The sequence below is a fragment of the Phymastichus coffea genome, unplaced genomic scaffold, assembly GCF_024137745.1.
Source record: "Phymastichus coffea isolate CEN01 unplaced genomic scaffold, Cenicafe_Pcof_1.1 PCOF00118, whole genome shotgun sequence".
NCBI lineage: Eukaryota > Metazoa > Arthropoda > Insecta > Hymenoptera > Eulophidae > Phymastichus > Phymastichus coffea.
The window spans coordinates 254,047-276,652 of NW_026706929.1; the positions used below are offsets into that span (position 1 = coordinate 254,047).

At 36.1% G+C, this 22,606-nt stretch overlaps 8 protein-coding genes and 1 pseudogene across 12 annotated transcripts; 4 read left to right on the forward strand and 5 right to left on the reverse strand.

Annotated features, from left to right (window-relative positions):
- The first annotated feature begins 128 nt into the window (after nt 1-128).
- Nucleotides 129-4,630, forward strand: LOC131671075 (DNA damage-binding protein 1). The gene is made up of 8 exons (XM_058947217.1): nt 129-327; nt 419-567; nt 644-922; nt 996-2,595; nt 2,683-3,164; nt 3,238-3,599; nt 3,662-4,058; nt 4,129-4,630. Exons 1-8 carry the CDS (start codon nt 258-260, stop codon nt 4,210-4,212), a joined length of 3,423 nt encoding a protein of 1,140 aa, XP_058803200.1. The 5' UTR covers nt 129-257; the 3' UTR covers nt 4,213-4,630.
- A 26-nt stretch (nt 4,631-4,656) lies between these two features.
- On the reverse strand, nt 4,657-7,151 carry LOC131671039 (ADP-ribosylation factor-like protein 16). Of its 2 annotated transcripts, none has more exons than XM_058947149.1 (3): nt 6,948-7,151; nt 5,133-5,358; nt 4,657-4,971 (listed from the first exon to the last, which is right to left on the reverse strand). In XM_058947149.1, the coding sequence occupies exons 2-3, from the start codon at nt 5,337-5,339 to the stop codon at nt 4,657-4,659; spliced, it is 522 nt and encodes a 173-aa protein (XP_058803132.1). In that variant the 5' UTR covers nt 5,340-5,358; nt 6,948-7,151. The 2 variants fall into 2 exon arrangements, with proteins under 2 accessions (XP_058803132.1, XP_058803133.1); XM_058947150.1 differs by lacking the exon at nt 6,948-7,151 and adding an exon at nt 6,414-6,484.
- A 1,179-nt stretch (nt 7,152-8,330) lies between these two features.
- On the reverse strand, nt 8,331-10,753 carry LOC131671018 (histone acetyltransferase type B catalytic subunit). Of its 2 annotated transcripts, none has more exons than XM_058947126.1 (7): nt 10,656-10,753; nt 10,135-10,287; nt 9,813-10,075; nt 9,590-9,746; nt 9,296-9,510; nt 9,060-9,211; nt 8,331-8,979 (listed from the first exon to the last, which is right to left on the reverse strand). In XM_058947126.1, exons 2-7 carry the CDS (start codon nt 10,281-10,283, stop codon nt 8,692-8,694), a joined length of 1,224 nt encoding a protein of 407 aa, XP_058803109.1. In that variant the 5' UTR covers nt 10,284-10,287; nt 10,656-10,753; the 3' UTR covers nt 8,331-8,691. The 2 variants fall into 2 exon arrangements, with proteins under 2 accessions (XP_058803109.1, XP_058803110.1); XM_058947127.1 differs by lacking the exon at nt 10,656-10,753 and adding an exon at nt 10,374-10,518.
- Nucleotides 10,754-10,889: 136 nt separating this feature from the next.
- LOC131670991 (pre-mRNA-splicing factor 38A) lies at nt 10,890-12,070 on the forward strand. Its single transcript, XM_058947078.1, has 3 exons — nt 10,890-11,219; nt 11,306-11,673; nt 11,766-12,070. The coding sequence occupies exons 1-3, from the start codon at nt 11,056-11,058 to the stop codon at nt 12,065-12,067; spliced, it is 834 nt and encodes a 277-aa protein (XP_058803061.1). The 5' UTR covers nt 10,890-11,055; the 3' UTR covers nt 12,068-12,070.
- Nucleotides 12,071-12,534: 464 nt separating this feature from the next.
- Nucleotides 12,535-14,968, reverse strand: LOC131670990 (vacuolar fusion protein MON1 homolog A). The gene is made up of 7 exons (XM_058947077.1): nt 14,483-14,968; nt 13,863-14,185; nt 13,548-13,791; nt 13,199-13,483; nt 12,922-13,112; nt 12,750-12,852; nt 12,535-12,690 (listed from the first exon to the last, which is right to left on the reverse strand). The coding sequence occupies exons 1-7, from the start codon at nt 14,774-14,776 to the stop codon at nt 12,550-12,552; spliced, it is 1,581 nt and encodes a 526-aa protein (XP_058803060.1). The 5' UTR covers nt 14,777-14,968; the 3' UTR covers nt 12,535-12,549.
- A 596-nt stretch (nt 14,969-15,564) lies between these two features.
- LOC131671032 (uncharacterized) lies at nt 15,565-18,595 on the forward strand. 3 transcript variants are annotated; one of them, XM_058947143.1, is made up of 8 exons: nt 15,565-15,850; nt 16,337-16,742; nt 17,179-17,318; nt 17,419-17,646; nt 17,716-17,879; nt 17,960-18,143; nt 18,205-18,286; nt 18,349-18,595. In XM_058947143.1, the coding sequence occupies exons 2-8, from the start codon at nt 16,480-16,482 to the stop codon at nt 18,590-18,592; spliced, it is 1,305 nt and encodes a 434-aa protein (XP_058803126.1). In that variant the 5' UTR covers nt 15,565-15,850; nt 16,337-16,479; the 3' UTR covers nt 18,593-18,595. The 3 variants fall into 3 exon arrangements, with proteins under 3 accessions (XP_058803126.1, XP_058803128.1, XP_058803127.1); XM_058947145.1 differs by having other exon boundaries at nt 16,615-16,742; XM_058947144.1 differs by lacking the exon at nt 15,565-15,850 and adding an exon at nt 15,924-15,982.
- Nucleotides 18,596-18,696: 101 nt separating this feature from the next.
- On the reverse strand, nt 18,697-19,708 carry LOC131671035 (SAYSvFN domain-containing protein 1). The gene is made up of 2 exons (XM_058947147.1): nt 19,357-19,708; nt 18,697-19,190 (listed from the first exon to the last, which is right to left on the reverse strand). Exons 1-2 carry the CDS (start codon nt 19,477-19,479, stop codon nt 18,861-18,863), a joined length of 453 nt encoding a protein of 150 aa, XP_058803130.1. The 5' UTR covers nt 19,480-19,708; the 3' UTR covers nt 18,697-18,860.
- A 30-nt stretch (nt 19,709-19,738) lies between these two features.
- On the forward strand, nt 19,739-21,057 carry LOC131671036 (uncharacterized; annotated as a pseudogene).
- LOC131671011 (uncharacterized) lies at nt 20,981-22,566 on the reverse strand. The gene is made up of 2 exons (XM_058947117.1): nt 21,374-22,566; nt 20,981-21,292 (listed from the first exon to the last, which is right to left on the reverse strand). The coding sequence occupies exons 1-2, from the start codon at nt 21,479-21,481 to the stop codon at nt 20,981-20,983; spliced, it is 420 nt and encodes a 139-aa protein (XP_058803100.1). The 5' UTR covers nt 21,482-22,566.
- Nucleotides 22,567-22,606: the final 40 nt, after the last annotated feature.

The window sequence follows — 22,606 nt, forward strand, 5'->3', positions numbered from 1 at the left end:
AGTTTTTTCCTTTTATTTAAAAACTAAAATGAATTGACATCGTAATAGTGGGATTTTCATTTAAATTGATAGGCCATCGAGTAATCGAAATGTTAAAAGCAGAATTTTGATGCGGTACTCACTTCAGTCCAAGCTTCAAGCGAAATTGAAAACACGAATAGGGTCAAGAGTCGGTTTTTGTGTGATTTGCAGTTAACAAATTAAACAATTTTACGAAAATTTTCGATGATTATTTAGTGTTAACAAAAAGCGTAATAATGAAAACTTTGGCACACCATTACGTCGTCACGGCTCACAAGCCGACAGCAGTCACAGCATGCGTGACCGGTAAGTTAACCTGATTTTTTTTCACGCTATCAGGTAGCGCGCAATTTTGGGTCTAATAATTTGTCTCTAATTTTGTGTTTTCTATGTCAAGGCAATTTTACGTCACCTACCGACTTAAATTTGATTTTGGCGAAAAACATGCGACTTGAGATCTATCTTGTTACTCCAGAGGGTCTTAGACCACTTAAAGAAGTTGGCATCTATGGGAAAATTGCTGTCATAAAATTTTTCAGACCACAAGTAAGTATATGATTAACACTAAATTACATTCAATTATCTCTTATTCATGATCCTTCATACGTCCTCTTTCAAATAGCACGAAAAGAAAGACTTACTTTTCCTATTAACTACACGATACAATGCAATGATTTTGGAGTGCATTGGAGAAGGAGAAGATATAGAAATCATCACAAAAGCACATGGTAATGTGTCTGATAGAATTGGCAAAGCATCTGAAACTGGAATCAAGGCTGTCATTGATCCTAAAGCAAGGGTCATTGGTTTACGACTCTATGATGGTTTATTTAAAATCATTCCACTTGACAAAGATAATTCAGAGCTAAAAGCTTCTTCTATTCGTATGGATGAACAAAATGTAAAATTATAATGATTTCAATATTTGCTTATGTATATTTGAAAAATACTCACTATTGATTATCAATTTTTAGGTTCAAGATGTTAATTTCTTACATGGTTGTGCTAATCCTACTTTGATATTAATTCATCAAGACATAAACGGTCGACATGTCAAGACTCATGAAATTTCATTGAGGGACAAAGAATTTGTAAAAATTCCTTGGAGACAAGATAATGTTGAGCGTGAAGCTATGATGGTTATACCTGTACCCTCTCCAATTTGTGGAGCAATTATTATAGGCCAAGAAAGCATTTTATACCATGATGGTACTACATATGTCACAGTAGTTCCACCAATTATAAAACAAAGCACCATCACATGCTATGCAAAAGTAGACAATCAAGGTCTTCGATATCTTTTAGGTGATATGGCAGGTCACTTATTTATGTTATTTTTAGAGCAGGATAAAAAGCCAGATGGCTCTATGGTTGTCAAAGATTTGAAAGTGGAGTTACTTGGAGAAGTTAGTATTCCAGAATGCATTACATATCTGGATAATGGTGTGATTTTTGTTGGTAGCCGTTTAGGTGATTCACAATTAATTAAATTAATCACCAAAGCTGATGAAAACGGATCCTACTGTGTTCCTATGGAAACTTTTACTAATCTTGCTCCCATTGTTGACATGGCTGTTGTTGATCTTGAGAGACAAGGGCAAGGGCAAATTGTCACTTGCTCAGGTGCTTTCAAAGAAGGTTCACTGAGAATAATCAGAAATGGAATTGGCATTCAAGAACATGCAAGTATAGACTTACCTGGAATTAAAGGAATGTGGGCTCTGAAAGTTGGAGGAGGCAATTTTGACAATACTTTAGTATTGTCTTTTGTGGGTCAAACAAGAGTGTTGGTATTGAATGGTGAAGAAGTAGAAGAAACAGAAATACCAGGATTCGTTGCGGATGAACAGACTTTCCATACAGGAAATGTTACCAATGATATAATTATTCAGATTACGCCAACATCAACAAGACTTGTATCCTCTGAAACTAAATCCGTCATTTCTGAATGGGAACCAGATAACAAAAGAAATATCAGTGTTGTTGCTTGCAATGGTACTCAGGTACTTTGTGCCACTGGAAATGATCTGTTCTATTTGGAAATAAATGGCAATCAAATAGTATCAAAAGGCTTTACAACTCTTCAACATGAAGTTGCCTGTCTTGACATTTCCCTATTGGATGGAAGCAATGAAGCAAAACTTGTTGCTGTTGGTTTGTGGACAGATATATCAGTTCGCATTTTAACTCTACCAAAATTAGAAGAAATAAACAAAGAGTTGCTTGGTGGAGAAATAATCCCTAGGTCCATACTTATGACTTGCTTTGAAGGCAACACATACTTGTTATGTGCTTTGGGAGATGGAAGCATGTACTATTTCACTCTAAACAAGCAAAATGGAATGCTAGCTGATAAAAAGAAAGTTACTTTAGGCACCCAACCAACAGTTTTGAGGACATTCAGATCTCTTTCGACCACCAACGTTTTTGCCTGCTCAGATCGTCCTACAGTCATTTACAGTTCCAATCACAAGCTCGTGTTCAGTAATGTGAACTTGAAAGAAGTTAATCACATGTGCTCACTGAATGCAGAATCATACCCAGATAGTTTGGCTCTTGCAACTGATAGTACTGGTAAATAATCCTGAAACTTTTAGAAAATTAATTTTTATTTGGAGTTTTTTTTAAATACTTTTTGTTGCACTTCGATTCTTTTTTCAGTTACCATTGGAACAATTGATGAAATTCAAAAACTTCACATCAGAACAGTACCCTTAGGCGAGTCACCCAGAAGAATTGCTTATCAAGAAATTACTCAAACTTTTGGTGTGATAACAATGCGTGTAGATGTTCAAGAAACCAACGGCATCAATATTGTCCGGCCATCTGCATCAACGCAGGCTGCTGCTGTGTCAAACAGCAATCCTATTGCCAGTCACAATAAGCCGAGTAACACGGCTAACGACATAGGTCAAGAAGTTGAAGTTCACAATCTCTTAATTGTTGATCAACATACCTTTGAAGTACTTCATGCTCATACTCTTATGCCAAGTGAATATGCAATGTCGCTCATTTCTACGAGATTAGGCGAAGATCCAACCCCATACTTTGTTGTTGGTACAGCTTTAATCAACCCTGACGAGTCTGAACCTAAAATGGGTAGAATTTTACTCTATCAATGGAATGACGGTAAACTAACACAGGTATATTGTAATTAAAAAAAGGAAAGTAACGACATTGTCCTTGATTTTATAACTAATCCTGTGCTTCTTTTAGGTAGCAGAGAAAGAAATCAAGGGTTCATGCTATTCACTTATCGAGTTTAATGGTAAACTTTTAGCAAGTATCAACAGTACTGTCAGGTTATTTGAATGGACTGCTGAAAAAGAGTTAAGATTGGAATGTAGTCATTTCAATAACATTATAGCTTTGTACTTGAAAACAAAAGGCGATTTTGTACTTGTTGGTGATTTGATGAGATCAGTAACTTTACTACAATATAAGACTATGGAAGGTAGCTTCGAGGAAATAGCTAGAGATTACAATCCTAATTGGATGACGGCTATTGAAATATTGGATGATGACACCTTCTTAGGATCAGAAAATTGTTTCAATCTTTTTGTTTGTCAAAAAGACAGGTGCGTTCAATAAATCATCAAATCGTTTTTATATTTATTATATTCGTGTCTATTTCTTACAGCGCCGCAACTTCAGAAGAAGAAAGGCAACAAATGCAAGAAGTTGGACAATTTCATTTAGGAGATATGGTTAACGTGTTTCGACATGGATCTCTAGTAATGCAGCATTTAGGTGAATCGAGTACCCCTACTCATGGTTGTGTTCTTTTTGGTACAGTAAGCGGTGCAATTGGTCTCGTCACACAAATTCCATCATCTTTCTACGAATTTCTACGTAATTTAGAAGATAGATTAACATCTGTTATTAAGAGCGTTGGTAAAATTGAACATCATTTCTGGAGAAGTTTCAACACCGATTTGAAGATCGAACAATGTGAAGGTTTCATTGATGGAGATTTAATCGAAAGTTTCTTGGATTTAAGTCACGAAAAAATGGCTGAAGTTGCCATGGGTTTAGTGGTGAGTTTCCAGTTTTGTTTCGGTTAATTTAATTAATACATTGTTCAAAAATATATTCATTATATTTTAGATTGACGACGGTAGTGGTATGAAGAAAGAAGCAACAGTTGATGATTTAGTGAAGATAGTTGAAGATCTTACGAGGATACACTAAATTCTTTTTTCTTATTATTTTTATTAATTTTACAGTAATTGTGTGACAAGTGACAAGGTTATTTATTTTAATCTAATACCCAAGCGCGATTACAAGGAAATGAAACGATGAGTGTAGTTATCTCGTAATAATGAGTACACCGTGAGTTATGTAAATATGTAAGAGTCAAACTCAAATTCATGGCATTCGTTAATTATATATAATTCATCAGATTCATGAATCAACTGCCCGTGAAAGTAACATTTACAGTTTGTAAAATATAGGAAAATTCATATCTTTATAAGTTTGATGTAGATTATGATCTCATTATATAGAGATTTTTCCTTTGATTCAATCTAAAGCAAATTTTATAATTTTATTAATGTAGTTTCCAAAACAAAAACAATGGTTCAACAGAAAAATATAGATTTTCAAAAACACCAATAGTTTAACATTTATAAATGTTCACCGACGACTTGCGTTCGCCAAGGTTACTGGATCAAATATCCATTCTCTCAATTTCTCGACACCTAGTCCTGTAACTCCACTGGCCTCGATAACCGTGATTTCTTGACGAACTTCTCTTTGGAGACGAGAAAAATGTAGCATGAGAAGAGCCTCATTTCTCATTTGGCGATAGGATAAGTCCATTTTTGTGAGTATTAAAGCAAATTTTGCTCGTTCCAGTTGTGGTTCGACCAATAATGAATAAAGTAATACACCTGCAGCACTTATTTGACATAAGTTACTTGTATCAACTACGTAGATCACCTTATACACCTGTATGTAGTAAAATATCAGAAATTACGTTTAAATAAGACTTGTATAATTTTTTTTTATTTCATATTTTACATTAAACGTTTCGTATAATTGACGTAAATTTGAAGCAAATGAAATATTTTTGAATATATTATTATTGAAAAAATAATTTATATAAATACCCTGTCTAGATGATGTTTCCAGATAGGTGCCATACTACCACCGATTTCCCGGATTTCCAACTCAAATTGTTTATCATTACTTCGTATCATAAAAAGATTGATACCATTAGTTTGTACCACGGACGTAGCATCGTCAATATCATCTCCGCGAAGTTTTCTTAAAAGTAAAGTTTTTCCAGATTTCATAGGTCCAATACACAAACACATTGCTACCACTTAATGTTCACTGAAATATTGATTAACGAATGAGTTTGCTATGCCAACAAGCTTTAGTGAAACCGGAACAACACGACAGAAGGAATATATGTATCAGTTCAACAGAAGTTCAATTTTTGTTGTTAAGTAGATTGATGGAATTTCTAAAATTTTTCTGAATAGCATGCATTTAATTGTCAAATAAAGTAGAAAATTGTATATAATACAAGAAAAATAATTAAATATTAAGTCTTTTGATTTAATACTAAAATAATACTAAAATAAAGTTGAATAAACAATTGTTTTTTCAGGAGAAAAATTAGTCTTGGAGGTGTACATAAATTTTTCATTATCGTTGTAATACGTCTGTTGAAATCAGAATACATATTATTCCAACTTTAAAAATCCACACATTTTTCAAGTCAATATAAACATTAATAAAAAAATACGTAAGAGGTTCTGAATTTAACATGATTTTTTATGTTACTTTTGCGCATGTCTTTATAATAGTTTAACTCAGATTCAGTCGATTTCGATGACGATGGGCTTATTTGAAAGAATATGCTAGCGAGTTAGTCGTTCATTTTATATTGGCTTGATTGAAGCATGACTTTGCGAGTAATTACAAAGATCTAAGATTGAAAACAGCCTGTTTTAGAAAAATTAATTGTATTTAACTTAATGAACGTTTTTCCTTGTAATCATTCCAACGCTTGTATTAATGTTATATACATAAAATGTATTTCGTACAGAATGGTTTTTTATTTCGATAAAATTTCAAAGTAAGTTCTTTATTTTCACGCGGTGCCAATAAATTCAAGCAATATGCATACTTTGTTTTTAGCTACACATTTACTTTTCAACCATTATTTTGCGATTGTAAATAGAATATTAATAAGAAAAACTAATACAATGCTTATGAACATAGAGATCTTTAAATTACTGCACATATTTTGTAACCAATGCCGCTACGATATAATAAGTATACACCGTAAAAAACCTATATACATGAAATAATTATGTTTAAAATTATCAAAAAAAAAAACTTTTTGTTAAATTAAATTTTAACATAAAACTTATACTAACTTAAAGAAAAGTATTAGAATTCATTCAGTGCTCAAAACTCAATAATTGCCACAGTACTTTTTTGCTAAACTGTATAGAAATGCAAGAATGCCTATAAACGCCGTAATTTAAAATTTATTTATTCTAAAAACTATTATTAATATCGTAACTTTTTAAATATCACTTTCAACAATTGAATAGAATAATATTCATTTTTTATCGTATTTGTATAATAAAGTTTCCAAAAAGTTCCCTGTTTGCGTAAATTAGATTTGGTTACTTAAATGTATTTCGACAATATAAATATATATGTATATAGATGGTAAAACTACCGTTTTCTTTTAACTCATTTTGTAATGATAATAGATATTTGCTTAATTTGACAAACATTGTGGGTATAAATGTGATCTCATCCCAAATATAGATTTACCCCAAAAATGATAAATGTAATCAACTAAAGGTATAAGGTATAAATTTAGGTAAAAAGGAAAATATAAATTGATAGCTTCCGGGAAAAACTAGAACGTCCGATTTTTATGGAAATTGAACTAATACCAGATCCTTAATGTTGAAATAACCTCATTTCAAAATATCTCATACAAAAAATTCCAAATCCAATAAAAATTCCTTCAAATATCCACATGCTATCCCGTAGTCTTACTCTCTACCTCGAGGTCTACTTCGTTAAAATGATCAATTTTCTACACGTACGCCATATTTACAATTTTGTGGTCATGGGAGAGTTCAGTAACCAATGAAATGTTCACAAAATAGTACATTACGATACAAGTGCCGGAAAGTGTATTCTTGTCTCGTGTGGCGTTTACGCCCGAGCGAAGCGAGGATGGAAAGGTACACGAGATGAGAAACTCTTTCCCGCACTTGTATCGTAATATACTATTAACGAAACATTTTTGCAATACGTTTTGGATATATTACATGAAACATTTTAATAGAACCTTCATAATTTATTTCACAAACATTTTTACAATATCTTTGCAAGGTTTTTCTGAAATATTTCAGTGAAATTTTCAGTGCAATATTTCATGTTATGTCGAGTATTTATCAAAGTGAGTAATGCATATTGTATATCGACGTCCCAAATCTCAACTCAACTCTTAGTTTGAGACTTATCCCTGACCACCACCATCTACAAAACGACAAAACCTGAACAGTCTAAACAGTCGGTTTTAAAAGTCGAAATGTCGAAGTTAACTTCAAATATAGCTGTATAAAAAATATCTATGGCGTTATATATACATCATAATTATTTAGTTTTTTATTTATTGTAACATTCAATATTTTTATAATGTAGAAACAAAGATGGCTTATAGATTTTTTTTTTGTAATTTAAAAATGATTATTAAATTAGAAAAACCTAGTGATTGTACATTATTTTGCAAGTTGTTATTACGATGTTTATCTAGAAATATGCATACAAGTTAAGTATGTTTCATAAAAAATAAAAAATCTTATCTTAACAATTAGCCCAATGATTTTTGCTCAAAAACTAGACGATATTTGTGAAAATAAATCAAAAACACATAAAATCTATCAAAATAGTTTTAAAGATCAGATTGAAGATCATATATCCATCAATTAAATTTAAATTGAAGTATAGTAATTATTTGTTACAGAAATATAATATTGATACTAGTGCTGATTTTTCGTAACACCATGGGAGTAGAAAAAAAATTATGCTATTACAAGAATTAGGAACTTCTAATATCACAACTAAATTTATATCATTGTAAGTTGAAAGATATCTTTGGTATTACAACAAACGTTGATAACTTTAGCTAAAATACAAATTTTTAAATTAAATTGCCAATCTTATATTCGTTTAAATTTTAATTTGAATATTTCCGAAATCACAATAAATCGAGTTATCTGCGATTCTGCTGAAAAACTACAAAAATATCATTTGAGAAGGAAATTTTTAAAAAATAGGTAGATTCTTTATTTATTTATTAATACAATGAGTATTTACACGTTGAACTCACAATAACAAAGTACAAAGATCATAAAAATGGATGAGCAGCATAATAATTTCTATGAAGACCAACACTGTTTTTTCTCTAGTTGAAAAATTTCTCCTATGTAAATATAGATATTGAATAACGAATCGTTTCACGAACGTTCAGCTTTTTGAATAAAACATTGATTATTTTTATAGTACTTGTTACATGTTAATCTTAGACGGAAGAAAATATAAAATGATAATAATTATGAACCACAGTTTAAAAGCAAATGAACAAGTGTCGTAGTAAAAAAATATAAATATAATCATACTCTTTTCTCAACAATCAGACGCAGTTTCAAGTCTTTTAATTACTTTTTTATACTCTTTTTCCAAATTATGATATTCCTTTTCAAGAAATTTAATACGATCTTGCAAAGGAATATTGACTTTACTTTTGTCGATAGTTTTAAATACCGCTTCTACTTTCTTTATATCATTATCTCCTTTTTTATATGGAATATTTAATCTTCTCTTCACATCGAGACGATATTCAAGATAATCCTTTTCATCTGACATATCTGTAGCATACAGTCTTAAAATTTCATAGACTCTGCGAGCTTGTTTCTAAACATAAAACAAGTACATCATGTTTTTAAAACTAGAAAAAACACATTTTACTCAAATATATTTTAAGGATATCTTACCTTATTAATTTTGAATTTCTCAGCAGCTTCCAATGCCATGTTCTTATTGAAACCTTTCTTGAGTTTTTCTTTTGAAAAACTAGGAAGAGTACTGCAGTTTAAACAGTCTACATAATCTCTTAAGCGTTGGAAATCTTCAGATGGGTCTTCCACTGTAACATGTATTAAAAAATTAGTAAAATATTATAATGGTAAATGTATTGTTGAATCCCTATTAATAGTTTATTTAGTAATACCTGTTATATCTTTGACTTCGTCACGATTAATATACTCGCGATAAATTGCTCTTAGTAAGTGACTTCCAAGTCCCATCTTCTGAAAAGGTGGCAAAATTAAAACTTGAGAAATTCGTGGCCTTGTATGAGTAGGGTAAGCATAATACTGATAAATAGTTGCAAAACCAATTGTAGCATAATGCACAGAATCATCTTCATTTTTATACCTTTCAAACCTAAAATTTTTTGCTTCCTATTACTCATTATTTTCTAATTATTAAAGAATAAGTGATTATGAATTACATATGAACTTACATGTTAAAATAATGCCATTGATCATCATCAATGTCAATGAAGCTGGCTGCATCAACATACCACAATAGGAATGTTTGTAAATGCTGATGATATTCTTTAAACTTTTTATAGCTCATGTCAGCTTTGTAAACTTCAAAATTTCTTGTTTTACCCTGATCTAAAAAAGTGATTGAAAACAATATCAAATAATCGAATGCGTTTTATAAAAATTATAATTTCCTACCATCAATAGTAAATGAATAAATTAATTCTCCAGCAGGTTCAAAAGTATCGTCTTTTGAAAGAGCTTTTACAAAGGAATCAATGTTATCGTGAACTTTTGGTGCAAGAAACTTGGATATTTTTTTCAGAACTTCATCTGGCTCAACATCTTCACATATCTTTTTATTAATTTTTTCTCCGTAAGTCATTCCCAAATATGTTTCTAAAGAGCCAGCTGAATAATATAGTTTAATTTTGAGATCCTTATATCCAAATATTTGTTCACTGTAAAATATTTGAGGAAAAATTCAAAATCACTCCATTTATTCAGTTTGGAATTTTACCTTTCTCCAAATACTTGGTGAGACATTTCAGGTTTGAATGTTGTACTGTCATCATCTAGATCGTGTATTTTGCGAACCAACTTGAATTCAAGTGCATCATTGCTGTCAATTAAATATGGTTTTAGACGATTTTCAATTGGGTCTTCCATATTGCTGTAAATGAAAAGTAGTACATTGTTTTGATGAGATTACCTCACCATATAATAGTTCAAGTACAAAATTCATTTTGAGGGTTTGACCTTGGATTTGTTATTGTTACAAGCCAACCATTGAAATGATATTTACTTTGTATTCAAAATTGTCAGTTGTATTTTAATTATTCAAAAATGTACGACATTCTGATAATTATATGACAAAAAAAATTGAAAGTAGTGCTACGTTCTTCAATAATGTGCCAATTATAACCTGACAGACATAATAATAAAGCTACGTCAAAATATTCCATGTCAGAATGCTGAATGATAGAAAAATGAGTTCTTTAATAGTATATCTATTAAAATAATTACTGAAATTATACTTGCCGACAGTTAACGGTCTCCAGCAAAGCCTATTCACAACGTGATCAACGAAAGTCCGACTTTGCAAACTCGTTCGCGCCAAATGTGACTCCACAATTAAATGAGAATTCGAAGAGGGAAATTTCATTATAAAGCATTTTCATGAATACGTTTGCAAATGTGATTGGTTAAGCACGGACAAATATTGCTTCGTAACAACATTATGGATGATCCACAACAATACGCGCAGTGCGCAATGACGCTTATAACCTGTATTTTATATTTACGGTTAATTTCCAGGTTTTAAAAATGTTTGTAACTGTTATAATTTTATGATATTTCTGATTTTGAATAACTATTCATAGTGTTCATTATATAGAAAATATTTTATACATCGGAGTACAATTAAAATTGATCAACAAAAATGGCAAATCGAACAGTAAAAGATGCAAAGTCGGTTAGGGGCACTAACCCTCAGTATCTTGTAGAAAAAATTATAAGATCTAGAATTTATGACAGTAAATATTGGAAAGAAGAATGCTTTGCTTTAACCGCAGAGCTTCTAGTTGATAAAGCTATGGAATTAAGGTAATGTATTAACTGTATTGAATATCATTTACTAATTTGATAGAATTAACAATCAAATGTTACATTTGGCTACCTTTCACTTGTAGATACATTGGTGGTGTTTTTGGTGGTAACGTAAAACCTACACCATTTCTATGTTTGATTCTGAAAATGTTACAAATTCAACCTGAAAAAGACATTATAGTTGAATTTATCAAGAATGAAGAATTTAAATATGTGCGTGCATTAGGAGCATTTTACATGCGTCTCACAGGAACATCTCTTGACTGTTATCGATACCTTGAACCTCTTCTCAATGACTTTAGAAAATTGAGAAAACAAAATCGAGAAGGCCAATTTGAGTTAGTACATATGGATGAATTTGTTGACTATCTTTTGAGAGAGGAAAGGTACTGTGATATTATCTTACCCAGAATACAGAAGAGGCATGTTCTGGAAGAAACTAATGAATTAGGTAAAATAATACTTCCTATTTTATTTTTAAACCACCTTAATTGTTGGTTGACATAAAAATTATAATCTTTTAAAATTTTATTTTTATTTTAGAACAAAGAGTATCTGCATTAGAAGATGATATGGATGATAATCTTGAAAGTTCAGAAGAAGAAGTGCCTATTATTAATGATCGCAAAAGGATAGACGATGACAGAGATAGAGACAGATATCGTGATCGCGAAAAGCGACACTCCCGCTCGGATAAAAAGGACAGAGGTCGATCAAGAAGCAGATCCAGATCGCGAGAGCGTGATAGACGAGAAAGAGAAAGAAGAAGAGATAAAGATAGATACAAAGACCGTCGTGATAGAGATCGAAGTAGGGACAGACGAAGGGATCGTGATAGACGTTAATGCATTTCATACAAGTTGTAATTACCCTAAAAATAAGTATAATTCTAATTTATAGATTTTTACACAAGTCGACTTTAAATAAACAAAAGTATAAATGTAATTTCATTCTTTTGGAATAATAACATGTACAGAAGTATAAAGGTACTTTTTGTATTTAATGGATACAGTTACACTTATTTACAATACAAGTGGCTATATATTACATCAAATGATAAATAGTTTAAAAAAAAATCATTCTTATACTCTTATTTATATATTTCATTTTTTTACAATACGTTTTCACAAGTAATCTTCTTCAACATTATAAACAACGTTTCTAGAGAACAGTAGGTTCCATAAAGGAATGCAGTCTGATCAATATTCTTAAAATATATTTGTACACTATATGCAATATCAAATCGAAACATATTGTACAGATGAAAAAAGATTCCATTGTATGATAAAAAAATATCTTTTAGTACTATTTAGATTCATTTTTTAATTTAAAAAGTAGGCGAATTCAAAATAAATAGCCTTTCTTCTTCTTTTTTAATCCATTTTAGTAATTTTGTTATTGAATTAATTGCATCAGTTTTTGTCACCAATGGTTCAAATGTTACATATAATTCAAATCCTGATGTAACCTGCAAATAATGATTTTTTTACATTTTCAATAAAAACATGATTTGATATATTATCATACCCATGCTAGCATTGTTTCCTGATCTAATTGTTGAAAAATTAATTTTAATGGTCTGCTAGGTGAATGAAGTCTATGATGCAAACACTGATAGCAGCCAAGTAATCTACAAAATGAATATTCAAACATTATAACAAAAGTAACCATAATCTTTACTATTCACTTCCTTACAGACCTCTGAACTTGTTCATCTGTATTATAAGGTACTTGAAAACCTGGACTCCAAAACTGTGCAGTACTTTTGCACTTGTACAAAACATGCCTCATCTCAGGTAATCCAATTTCAGTAGTTGTAATGGAAGTCTTATTCATGGATTCATTTATCGCTTCTAAACAATTAGTACGTCGAAGTTTTTCTACAATTTTCTGAAAATATTTTATATTTAATACAAATTTACTAAAATGTTCTGTTCTAAAATTAAATTCACATTAATTTAATATTTTCGGATTACCTGCTTGGCCTCAGAAAGTGTAAAAAATACATCCCTATCTACAGTCAGTAACAACAAACATGCTTGACAATCTTCCGCTAAATATGATACATGTCCATGCATAAATCCATTAGAATCAAATTTTGGTAAACATATAGGTGTCCAACTTTCAGCTGTTTTAAAGGACTCTGAGCTGTCTACTAAATTCAATATCAAATGGAGATCAGCTGGATGTATATAAAATTTTTTCATTCTTACTAATGTTATTAACTGATTATTTGCAAGGAGTATTGCAAAGACTAAATTCTGCAAATTTAAAATTTCTTGTAAGTTATTTCAGAAAAAAATTAAAACAACTTAAAATTATCACCTTAATTTTACCACACGTTTGTACAATTGTCTGTGTTATTGCATCCCTCATTGAAGGCAATAATGGTAGACATTTAACAGCACCAAGGAAAAAAGCTGGTTCTTTATCCATGAAATTCAATAAATGATCTATTAGTCTTTCACTACCAGTCAATAGTCTCCTCAGATCAAAATTTCTTCTCTGTTCATACACTCTAGTCAATTGAGATTGTGTCAGAACAGATAATATTTGATTATAAACGTACCTAAAAATGGAATGAAAAAGAATTATAGAAATAATGCTTTATTATGCAATTTTAAAGTTTTATGAGCTTACGATAACTGCAATACAAGTTGAGGTACACTTTCAAGAGTTTTGGATACACAAACCAAAATTAGTGGTCCCCTTACAATGAAAACAAAGTTTGTATCATCAGCATGAACAGATCTAATCATATCGTTATTAGCTTGCACAAATGATACAAGAGCTTGCATGACCCCCATGACAGTGACTAGTTTATCTTCAGAACTGTATCTAGAGTATATTGGTTTCCCAGCTTGGCTCAGTACAAAGATGTGTTTCTTCTGTGCAAGCCAGACCTTATTTCTCAATGGATCAACATCTAAATTATTTTGTTCAAACTGTTGCGATAACTCATACTGTAAATAAGATAATTTAATGTTTTTTCAAGCAAAACTTCTTTTATAGCTTATTTAGTTGTAATGAAAAAGAGTGAAATATTATATTGAAAACATGAACAAGCGTGTGAAAATGGAACGTAATGAATTTTTTCATTTACAAATAAAATATTCAACGTTCATCATCAAAGCATTAAACATTAAGTATATTTCACTTTCTTAAAAACATGACTCATTTCTATAAATTTGCTGTATTTTTGCCAAAGAGCTAATGAAAGTTCAATCATTAAGAAAACAACTTGGCAAATAATGTTATACCATATCACTGCCCTCGACGGACGTAGATTTATCGAGATCAGTAAACGATGCCTTAGCTTCGGACGATTCACGAGGAATTTGATCCTGCTGTATCTCGATGTTATGACTGACAGCGGAGGAGGCGGTTTCATTGGAAAGCTTGGCCTTGTCTAAATTGTTGCTGACTTCATGTTCGAACTCTTCGAAGCTGCTCTCCGTGGTGACGAGCATCGTTTCGGCGGATGCTCCGGGCTCCACTCCTGGCTCTACAACTATCATGTCTTCCAGCGTCCTGTTGGACGTTGCACTAGCCATTGCTTTATTCTTCCGGACGGACTTGTGATGTGTACGTTATTATCGTTACTTTAGGAAATCTTGGTTGGACACGGACTCGCGGTCGTCATGACGTGCCTCGGGGAGGTGACGGTTCAACGTCCGAGGTGCAGTATTATATTATTTTTTGATGATGAATTGCCATCGAGGACTGGACTGAGCTACTGAGGCAACTTTTTGCGATTCGTGATTATCAAGATGGAGCTTAAGGGCATCATCGCGCATGCGCCTCGCGAGTTTGAAAAGTTTCTGATCGCAAACAGCTGTCAAATGGTAAAAACCAACATTGTTGTCGAAGGATGAATCTGATCGTCTGTCAAGCGTGAAATTCCAAAGTAAAAGTAGAAGAAAAAATTGGATATTGTTTATTGAATTCTGTGAGAATGGCCGCGCAGGCGAGAAAATTGTAATGACTTGGAGCATAATCGATATCCAATGCCCAAATAAGCATAGATTTGGAGGCGAAGAGAGCAACGAACTTGCGACGATCGCGAGGAGCGAGACGAAGGGGCGTCTTACAGCCATTGGTCTGGAACGCTGCTCGGCGTGTAAAATAAGCTGGCCCCGGCTGCGCGCGTGCACGAGACAGGGCGGAGAAAGGGAGCGGGAATCAGGCATCACGGCTCTCTCCGTCTCCCGTAAAAATATATTCGGTCTTGTCCCACGCAAGCTCGCGCCGAGCACCAACGGTACACCTGCGTCCGCGCCGAGTTGAGTTTTTCCGCCGAGAGCGCGCGGTTATTTTTACGGGAGAAAGGAAAGCGCGACGCCAGAAGCTCCGAGGCGCGTCCGCTGCTGGATAAGCCGTCAGTACGCAGCGGGGACCTCGTGGGAACGCACACAGCGGGCACTGGTGTGCGCGCCGAGATCAAAGAAGCTGATTTCCGGGCGGAAAACCAATCGGGCCGAAAATAGACGAGCGCCCGAACTAGAAGCGAACAAACGCGCCAGTGCGAGGGAGGAGGAGGAGGAGGAAAACAAGAGAGCTCGCGACGAAGGCGCGACGATGGACGACTGAGCGCGTCCAGAGCACGCGTCCACGCGGGCCCCGCCAGGGTGAGTAGCATCCACGCGCAGGCCGGCCACGACCAAGGATCGCTTCGGCACCTCGCTCCTGAGCCTCCTTCGTTCCCACGGCCATTGCCTGCGGCCCCTGCGGCCCTCGTACGTTCACTGCTCTGCAAATTGGTAATTGCGTCGCCTTCGCTAAACAAAAGACGCGTTATTGTGGACGCGCGCTAGCCAAGTCGTCGCGGGACGTGGGTGTCGTTCTGCTTTCGTGCTTTATTGTGACGCTCTTCGTCAAACGCTCGGCTTTGGACGCAGCGCTCCGCAAGAATAGATTGTCCATAGATGAAAGCTCCCGTTTGCACCGCGTCGCTCTTCGCTTCGACCGATTCTCTGGCAAACTCAATCCCCATAAGTGTTTCGTAAGCATATCGTGGCAGATTCGGGACCAAGCTCTATTTTAAAACGAATCGTCAGCGGAAAAACGGCAGCCGATCGTTAATCGCCCGTTGGTTTTATACCCTCAATTCGCAGGAATACGTACGACGAGCGCTTTGCCGACAACAAGAGCTTCGGTGTTGCGTGCCGAGAGACGAAAAAGACTCGGCAATATAATAATATCCTCGGCTGCGGCGAGAAAACACAGAAGCGCCGCGGCTTACTCATCGAGCTTACAAATGGGCCGCGGACCGAGCTACGGCTCGGAGACCACCGAGTTCGTCACCAAGCGCATGTGCTTCGTTTCCGTCATGTCCATCAGCTTCCTGTGCTTGCTCACCGGATTCATTGTCGGCCGATTCGTGTCCGATCAGGTAATCAGTATGCGCGACGCCCGCATGCTGCGAGTCCTGGACGCCAATGGACTGGCCAAAACGTTGCAACTGAGGGACGAATTATTGAAGTTACTCAACCAATCTTCTTTCCACGACAATCCTCAAATGTAAGTTTCGCGTCCACGTCAATTTTTATTTTATTTAGTTTTAGTAAACGAGCGGATACATCAATCGTGCAATCAATATTCAAGTTTTCATTGGATATCCGATCGATCGGTTACTTCTACGCCTAAACGTAAACCAAATGATTTTTTTAATCTTTATTTTCCGAGTAAATTGAAATTTTTTATCGATAAATTTGTCATTTTGGCTGGACATGTGCATTACAATAAAAATATTCGAAAAAATACTTAGTTTTCGGTACGATATCGTGCGATTAGTGGTCCTAGGAACCACTACCAGTCATAGTATTAATGTCATTTCGAAAGTAAGCCAAAAACGATATTCATTCAGGTAACAGCACATGTCCGGCAAGTCGATAAAGTAACGATGTGCACGCGAGTTATAATGTCCAAGAGCTATGAAATATAGTTCGATTTCTAGGATTCCAGAGTTGCAACATCTGAAAAAGCTCGAGGTGAATCGAACGGAGGATCTGTTCAAGGATTTGAGCCTTTTCAAGTTGAATGTCGAAGAAACTTCGGACTGCACGATCGCGACGATTTGTGGCGTAGAAGAGCCAGGTAAAGGCCCCGCCAACAATGATGATAGCATATCGCGGATTTATAATGATAATGATCTTGCCTCGCTGATTTATGGTAAATGTATTTGAAAACCGTGCAGATAGATACATCGTTCTATCGGCGAGTTATCATGGCTACGACGTCGCTTACAAAGTGGCCAAATCCTTCGATCACTTGTATAGAGATCACGAGAAGCTTTGGCAGCCAAAGAGGACCATAATTTTTTGCGTGTTTATTGGCAAAGAAGACAGTTGCAAAGACATGATTCTTGAGCGTATTAAGCCGAAAATCGTTGCTTACATAGCTATTCATGGAACAGCAGCGCTAGGTAATCTTCTGCTTCTAACTCAATTCATGTTAAAACTCTTCTCGTTGGCTATGCTTTATTGTGATGTAGGTAAAGACATTGCTGTATCTGGATCTGGCATGGTGCAAGCTACGATGCTGGATGCAGTGGACGAGGTGAGATCGTTCAACGGTGATGAATTAACTGTCGCAGACTCGCCGATAGCCTTACAAAAGCTCAATATCGACGTACCTCACGTCGTTTTATCTTTCATTGTAATAGAAATTGCTTGTTCTTTAAACGACACCTATCATTCAAATATGTCATTGATCAATGGAATATATATCAATTTTAGGGCGAAAATCGCTCCAATCAAAATAGTTCTGAAAATCAGAAAACTTTAGCTCAAATTGCCGGAATAACAATATTTCGATTATCAGAAGGAATATTTTTCAGATGGAATCCAAAATACTTTGGTGATATTATGAATAAAACTGTAAAAAATATGATAGTGAAACCAAGCATTCAAGGATCCGTTGGTAAATTAAATCACTATGTGCTGCTAGTAAGTGCTAAAATATTAATTAATTATTATTTCAGATAATTTCACTGAGACCATCAATAATTTAATAAGGGATATAAAAAAATTCAATTTGATATTAGATAAAACCAACATGTTAAAGTAAGTAAACCATAAAAAATGTCCATATAGTCAATTTGACTGAAAATTTATTTTTGCTTTAGATTATTAGATGTACGAATGATGAATGATAAATTGATGGATCTAGATCGAGCTATGCTCTGCCACTCATCTCCAAAAGTAGACTTTGAAATTTTCAGTCAGCAATCTTCAATTAATGAGCATTTTATCATGAACGAATCAAACAAAATTAAAAAATGTTATGAAACAGCTAATAGGATTATTCTTGATCAAGCACAGTGTAGGCAAATAACAAAGGATCAGTCTGATCTTTCAAACCATAATTGAATCATTGATTTGGAATTTTATATAAAATACTTTTATTATACAATATTATTTTAAAAAATACTTTCTAATTATTAACATTCACAGCATCAAATTAAATTAACACTATAAAATAAATATATACTTATATACAATGCATTTCAGATAAGTTGGATACAATTCACAAAATTCAATTTAATTGTATAATAAAAAATGTCCAACTTATTTTTTATGATATATCTTACAATTCTACAGCATGTGCATAGATGATATGTATCTCAAGTTTAAAAGATCAATGTACACTAGCAGCTCCAAATCTGATTTCTTGCTCAAACTGTTCTGCTTTTAAAGTACCATCAATAGATTGGCACTCTGGATTAAATACCGAATAAGCACTAAGTTCCCCTCTCTTCTTTGGTCCAGATCGAGTATTGAAATAGATAAATACCAGAGCAGACACCACAAAGTAAACGGCTCCAAACTCCACTTTGATGGCAATTATATACAAGGTGAGCCACAGTAAAAAGTACAGAATACACATGGTCCTGGTAAAAAATGGATTTGGGGGAGGACTAAAATCTATGCTGTCCTCTGAAATGATGCTTTCCAAGTCGTCTTTATCCTGCAATTATTTATAAATATTTATACATATATAAGTACGACAAGCAAGTTGAATTGTGATTGAATGTTTTTTAAGATAACAACAATAAATAAACTCGGCATGTCTATTATCTTAAGGAATAACATTTTTAAAAAAACATAGTGAGTGTTAACAAAAGTAACCTTACGTCAGGAATGTTGACGGCTGGACTTCGTTGCCAAGACAAAGCCTCCTTTATTGTGTTTTTAGCCGCGTCGACCATAGCCTCTCGTCGTTTCTTATTGCGATAAGCAGCGAGTTTAGCATCCATTGAAACTAGTCTTGGCAATTAAAACCGTGCCATAATGTTTTATTATTGCACATTTACTGTTTGGCACGCATACTCATTGACGTATGTATGTACAACTACAACACCTGTTGAAAGCAAACAGCTGTACGGTCGCAAAATAACTCCGGAAAGCTGCGAGCGATGGCGCTGCCAATTGGTTTTTTTGAATTTCAATCGATCATATTATCATTAATTCAGTTATATATAAAGAAAAGCACACAGAGCTGTGTAGTGATTATTAATCGAAAGAATGCCGATGCAATTGATAGAGCAATATGAAGAGTTGGTCGAGCGTAACCCATCGAAAATTTCGTATGCGTGGAAAGGAGCTGCTATCGTCGCCTATTTGTTGAGCACCCTGTCGGCCTACACCAGTGCAATACTATTCAGTATATTCTGGGTAACTCGCTACTTTACGTGTATATATATTTCAATAGTTTTCCGTTGACAACTATGCACTTTGACGACGGCACTCAGACTCAGATTTGCGGAGGCCACTGTTACTTCTGGGCAGAGATTCGCTACGACAAAGAGCTAATCCACATACCAAATGTGACCGCAAGAGCTGAAAATTTGGAATACGACTGGAGCGAAGACATTGTCGTGTTTCATCAGAGCAATTTTTACTGCAACTGGTTTCATTTCACGTGCCTAAGCTCGGGCGCCCTCGGCGTGATTTTCCTGGCAATGTTTATGATTTGCGGCAAAGGCGGCTACGATACCAGCTTGCAAGCCTTTTTCACCTACCAATTTACCGAGCATCAAAGGATCAGTGGAAAACATTAGGTTTCCAATTGAAGGTTCATCGCTCCATGGAGGTTAGTGCTGCCGGCATTGTTCATCAGCTTGGTGATGATGGTGACGACGATGGCCGCGGTAAGCTCCTTCACCAGCGGATATTTTCACTTCAGCGAACAGCTCTATCAGGCGGCTCACGCGATCACGAGGCGCGTTAAGGCTCCGTTCAAATACAATCGGTTAGTTCCGAGTGTCGTTTATACTTGCCGACATCGTGTAAAAACACGCAGGCCTTTCGTGCCTTGCAGGACATGCCAAGTCTTTGAGACATTTACGCAGAGCCACAATAACGCTGAGCTCGATTGCTGCCTAACTCACTGGATGATTCAAGTAAGACTCGGTCGCTGCGTGATTTTACCGATAACCCGGCGAGGCGCCCCGCTTGCAGATCTCCTCGTGGACGATGACTTGGAGTTGGATCGGGAGCTTCTTCATTCTGCTGGTGCGCGTGCTGATGTCGGTGGACTTCAATTTGCTGGAAGTAAAAATTTACGCACTGCCGGAAGCTGGTCCCGAAAGGGACGCCGCGTTGAAGATGATCAGCGACGGCAAGCACAGCCTGACAGACGCGCACTTGCCGGACGGCCTTCTGGAGACAGCCCCCGAGCGAAGGAGCGCGCGCAAAGCTTAAGCACGGCCAACTGTCGAAGTGCTATTGTTTATTGGCAAAGGCAAATACACGGGGCTACAGGCGGCATTTGGCTATTTTCTCCGCGTCCGCGATCATTCTCGCGTGCAGGCTGTCGCCGCGCTTTCTCAGCTCGGCTATTTCTCGTAGGTCGCGCTCCATTTTCCGAAACGAAAACGGATAGTTGAGCAGACCAATCTGTTCCCTCAGCTTGCCCATGGCCTTGCTCAGCGACACCTTAGTCTTGGCCAAGTCGACGGCCTTAGACCGTTCGCGTTTGTTTCCGTCGACGAGTGCGTCCAAGCGATCCGAATTCTCGACGACTTTCTCGTTGTACATGTCGGCCTCCTCGTCGACGTGTCGGATTATCTGTCGAGGAGAATAACTCAATTGGTTTATCGTAGGCGGAAATGTGACGAGGCGCTCTTAGCTGCGTTCAGCTAAACGCACCGCGGCTGAAATCAAGTTTCTCTCGTTGAGCTTGACGATGTGCTCGCGTTGCTCGTCGCGCCTCTCGCTGTAGACACTGTTTCGCTTGAGCAGATACTCGTAGTCCATGATGGAGAATCCTGGACCCAACGAATCAAATCCCTTCAGTCTGGCCGTTACTTTGGCCAGTTTACCTTGCAGGTGCACCTGAGCCAATCGGATCTTGGTCACTTCCGCGGCTCTTTGCCGCTGATTATTGAGCAGCTGCTCGACCCGCGCCAGCCACAGCTCTTTGGTGTACTTTGGCGGCTTTGTTTTTTTGGCGAGCGCCAGTTGCTGCGATAGCAGATCTTCGAAAGTCCGCGCGTACTCGGACTCTGCGCCAGCGCGCCAGTTTTCCAGATCACCCAAGTCCACCGTGAGGGATGCCGTTCTTCCGTCGACGTAGAGACGCGTTTGCGCAAACTTTTCCAATGCCGCTTGGTACCTACGTTCGCGAGTGCCGACCTTTACGACTCGTCGATATCGGATCGAGCTGTCCCGAAAAGCTGCATTACCGGCTGTCCTCGAAGATCAAACTTTCGTCGAACTTGTCGAGCGCGTTGGCCATCGAAGGCGACTTGCGATTCGCGTCGATGTAGCTTTTCTGAAGAAACTTGTTGACGACCATCAGCACCTTAGTCTCGCTAAACAAATCTTTGATTTTCTGCACGATTTCCCGGCGTTGTTGCTCGCTCAAAGTCACGTGTCCGACAGGCGAGAAACCATGGTCCTCGTAAGCTCGAGTTGTCTCCTCTTCTCCCTCCTCCTCATCCTCTTCCTGCTGCTTTTCCACGTAAACAAGGTCAAACAGATAACTCTTCGAGTAGCTATGTAAATCCGGTGCCTGCACTTCGCCGTCTTCGGCCGTGCGATCGACAAATTCAGCCTCGACCTCCCCTTCGTGCTCTCCATCCTCGGTGCAAAGCGCATCGACGTACGCGTAGAAGCTGCCTTCAGCGAAGAATTGATAAGTTTTCGGATAGCGCGATCAAATAATGCAAGCTCACTTTCGTGCCGGAGGTCATCCGACGACACCTCCTTATCAAAATCCGAGCTCATTACAGTAATATTGATAATGGATTATTCGAACGACTTGTGAATTGGTGTTGTGTCATTTTCAGCCCGTGCAAGCTTCCACGGATTTCGGGTTGATCGATAGAGGTTAGAGCGATGAAATTTCGGCTGGCATATACATATATATATATATATAAT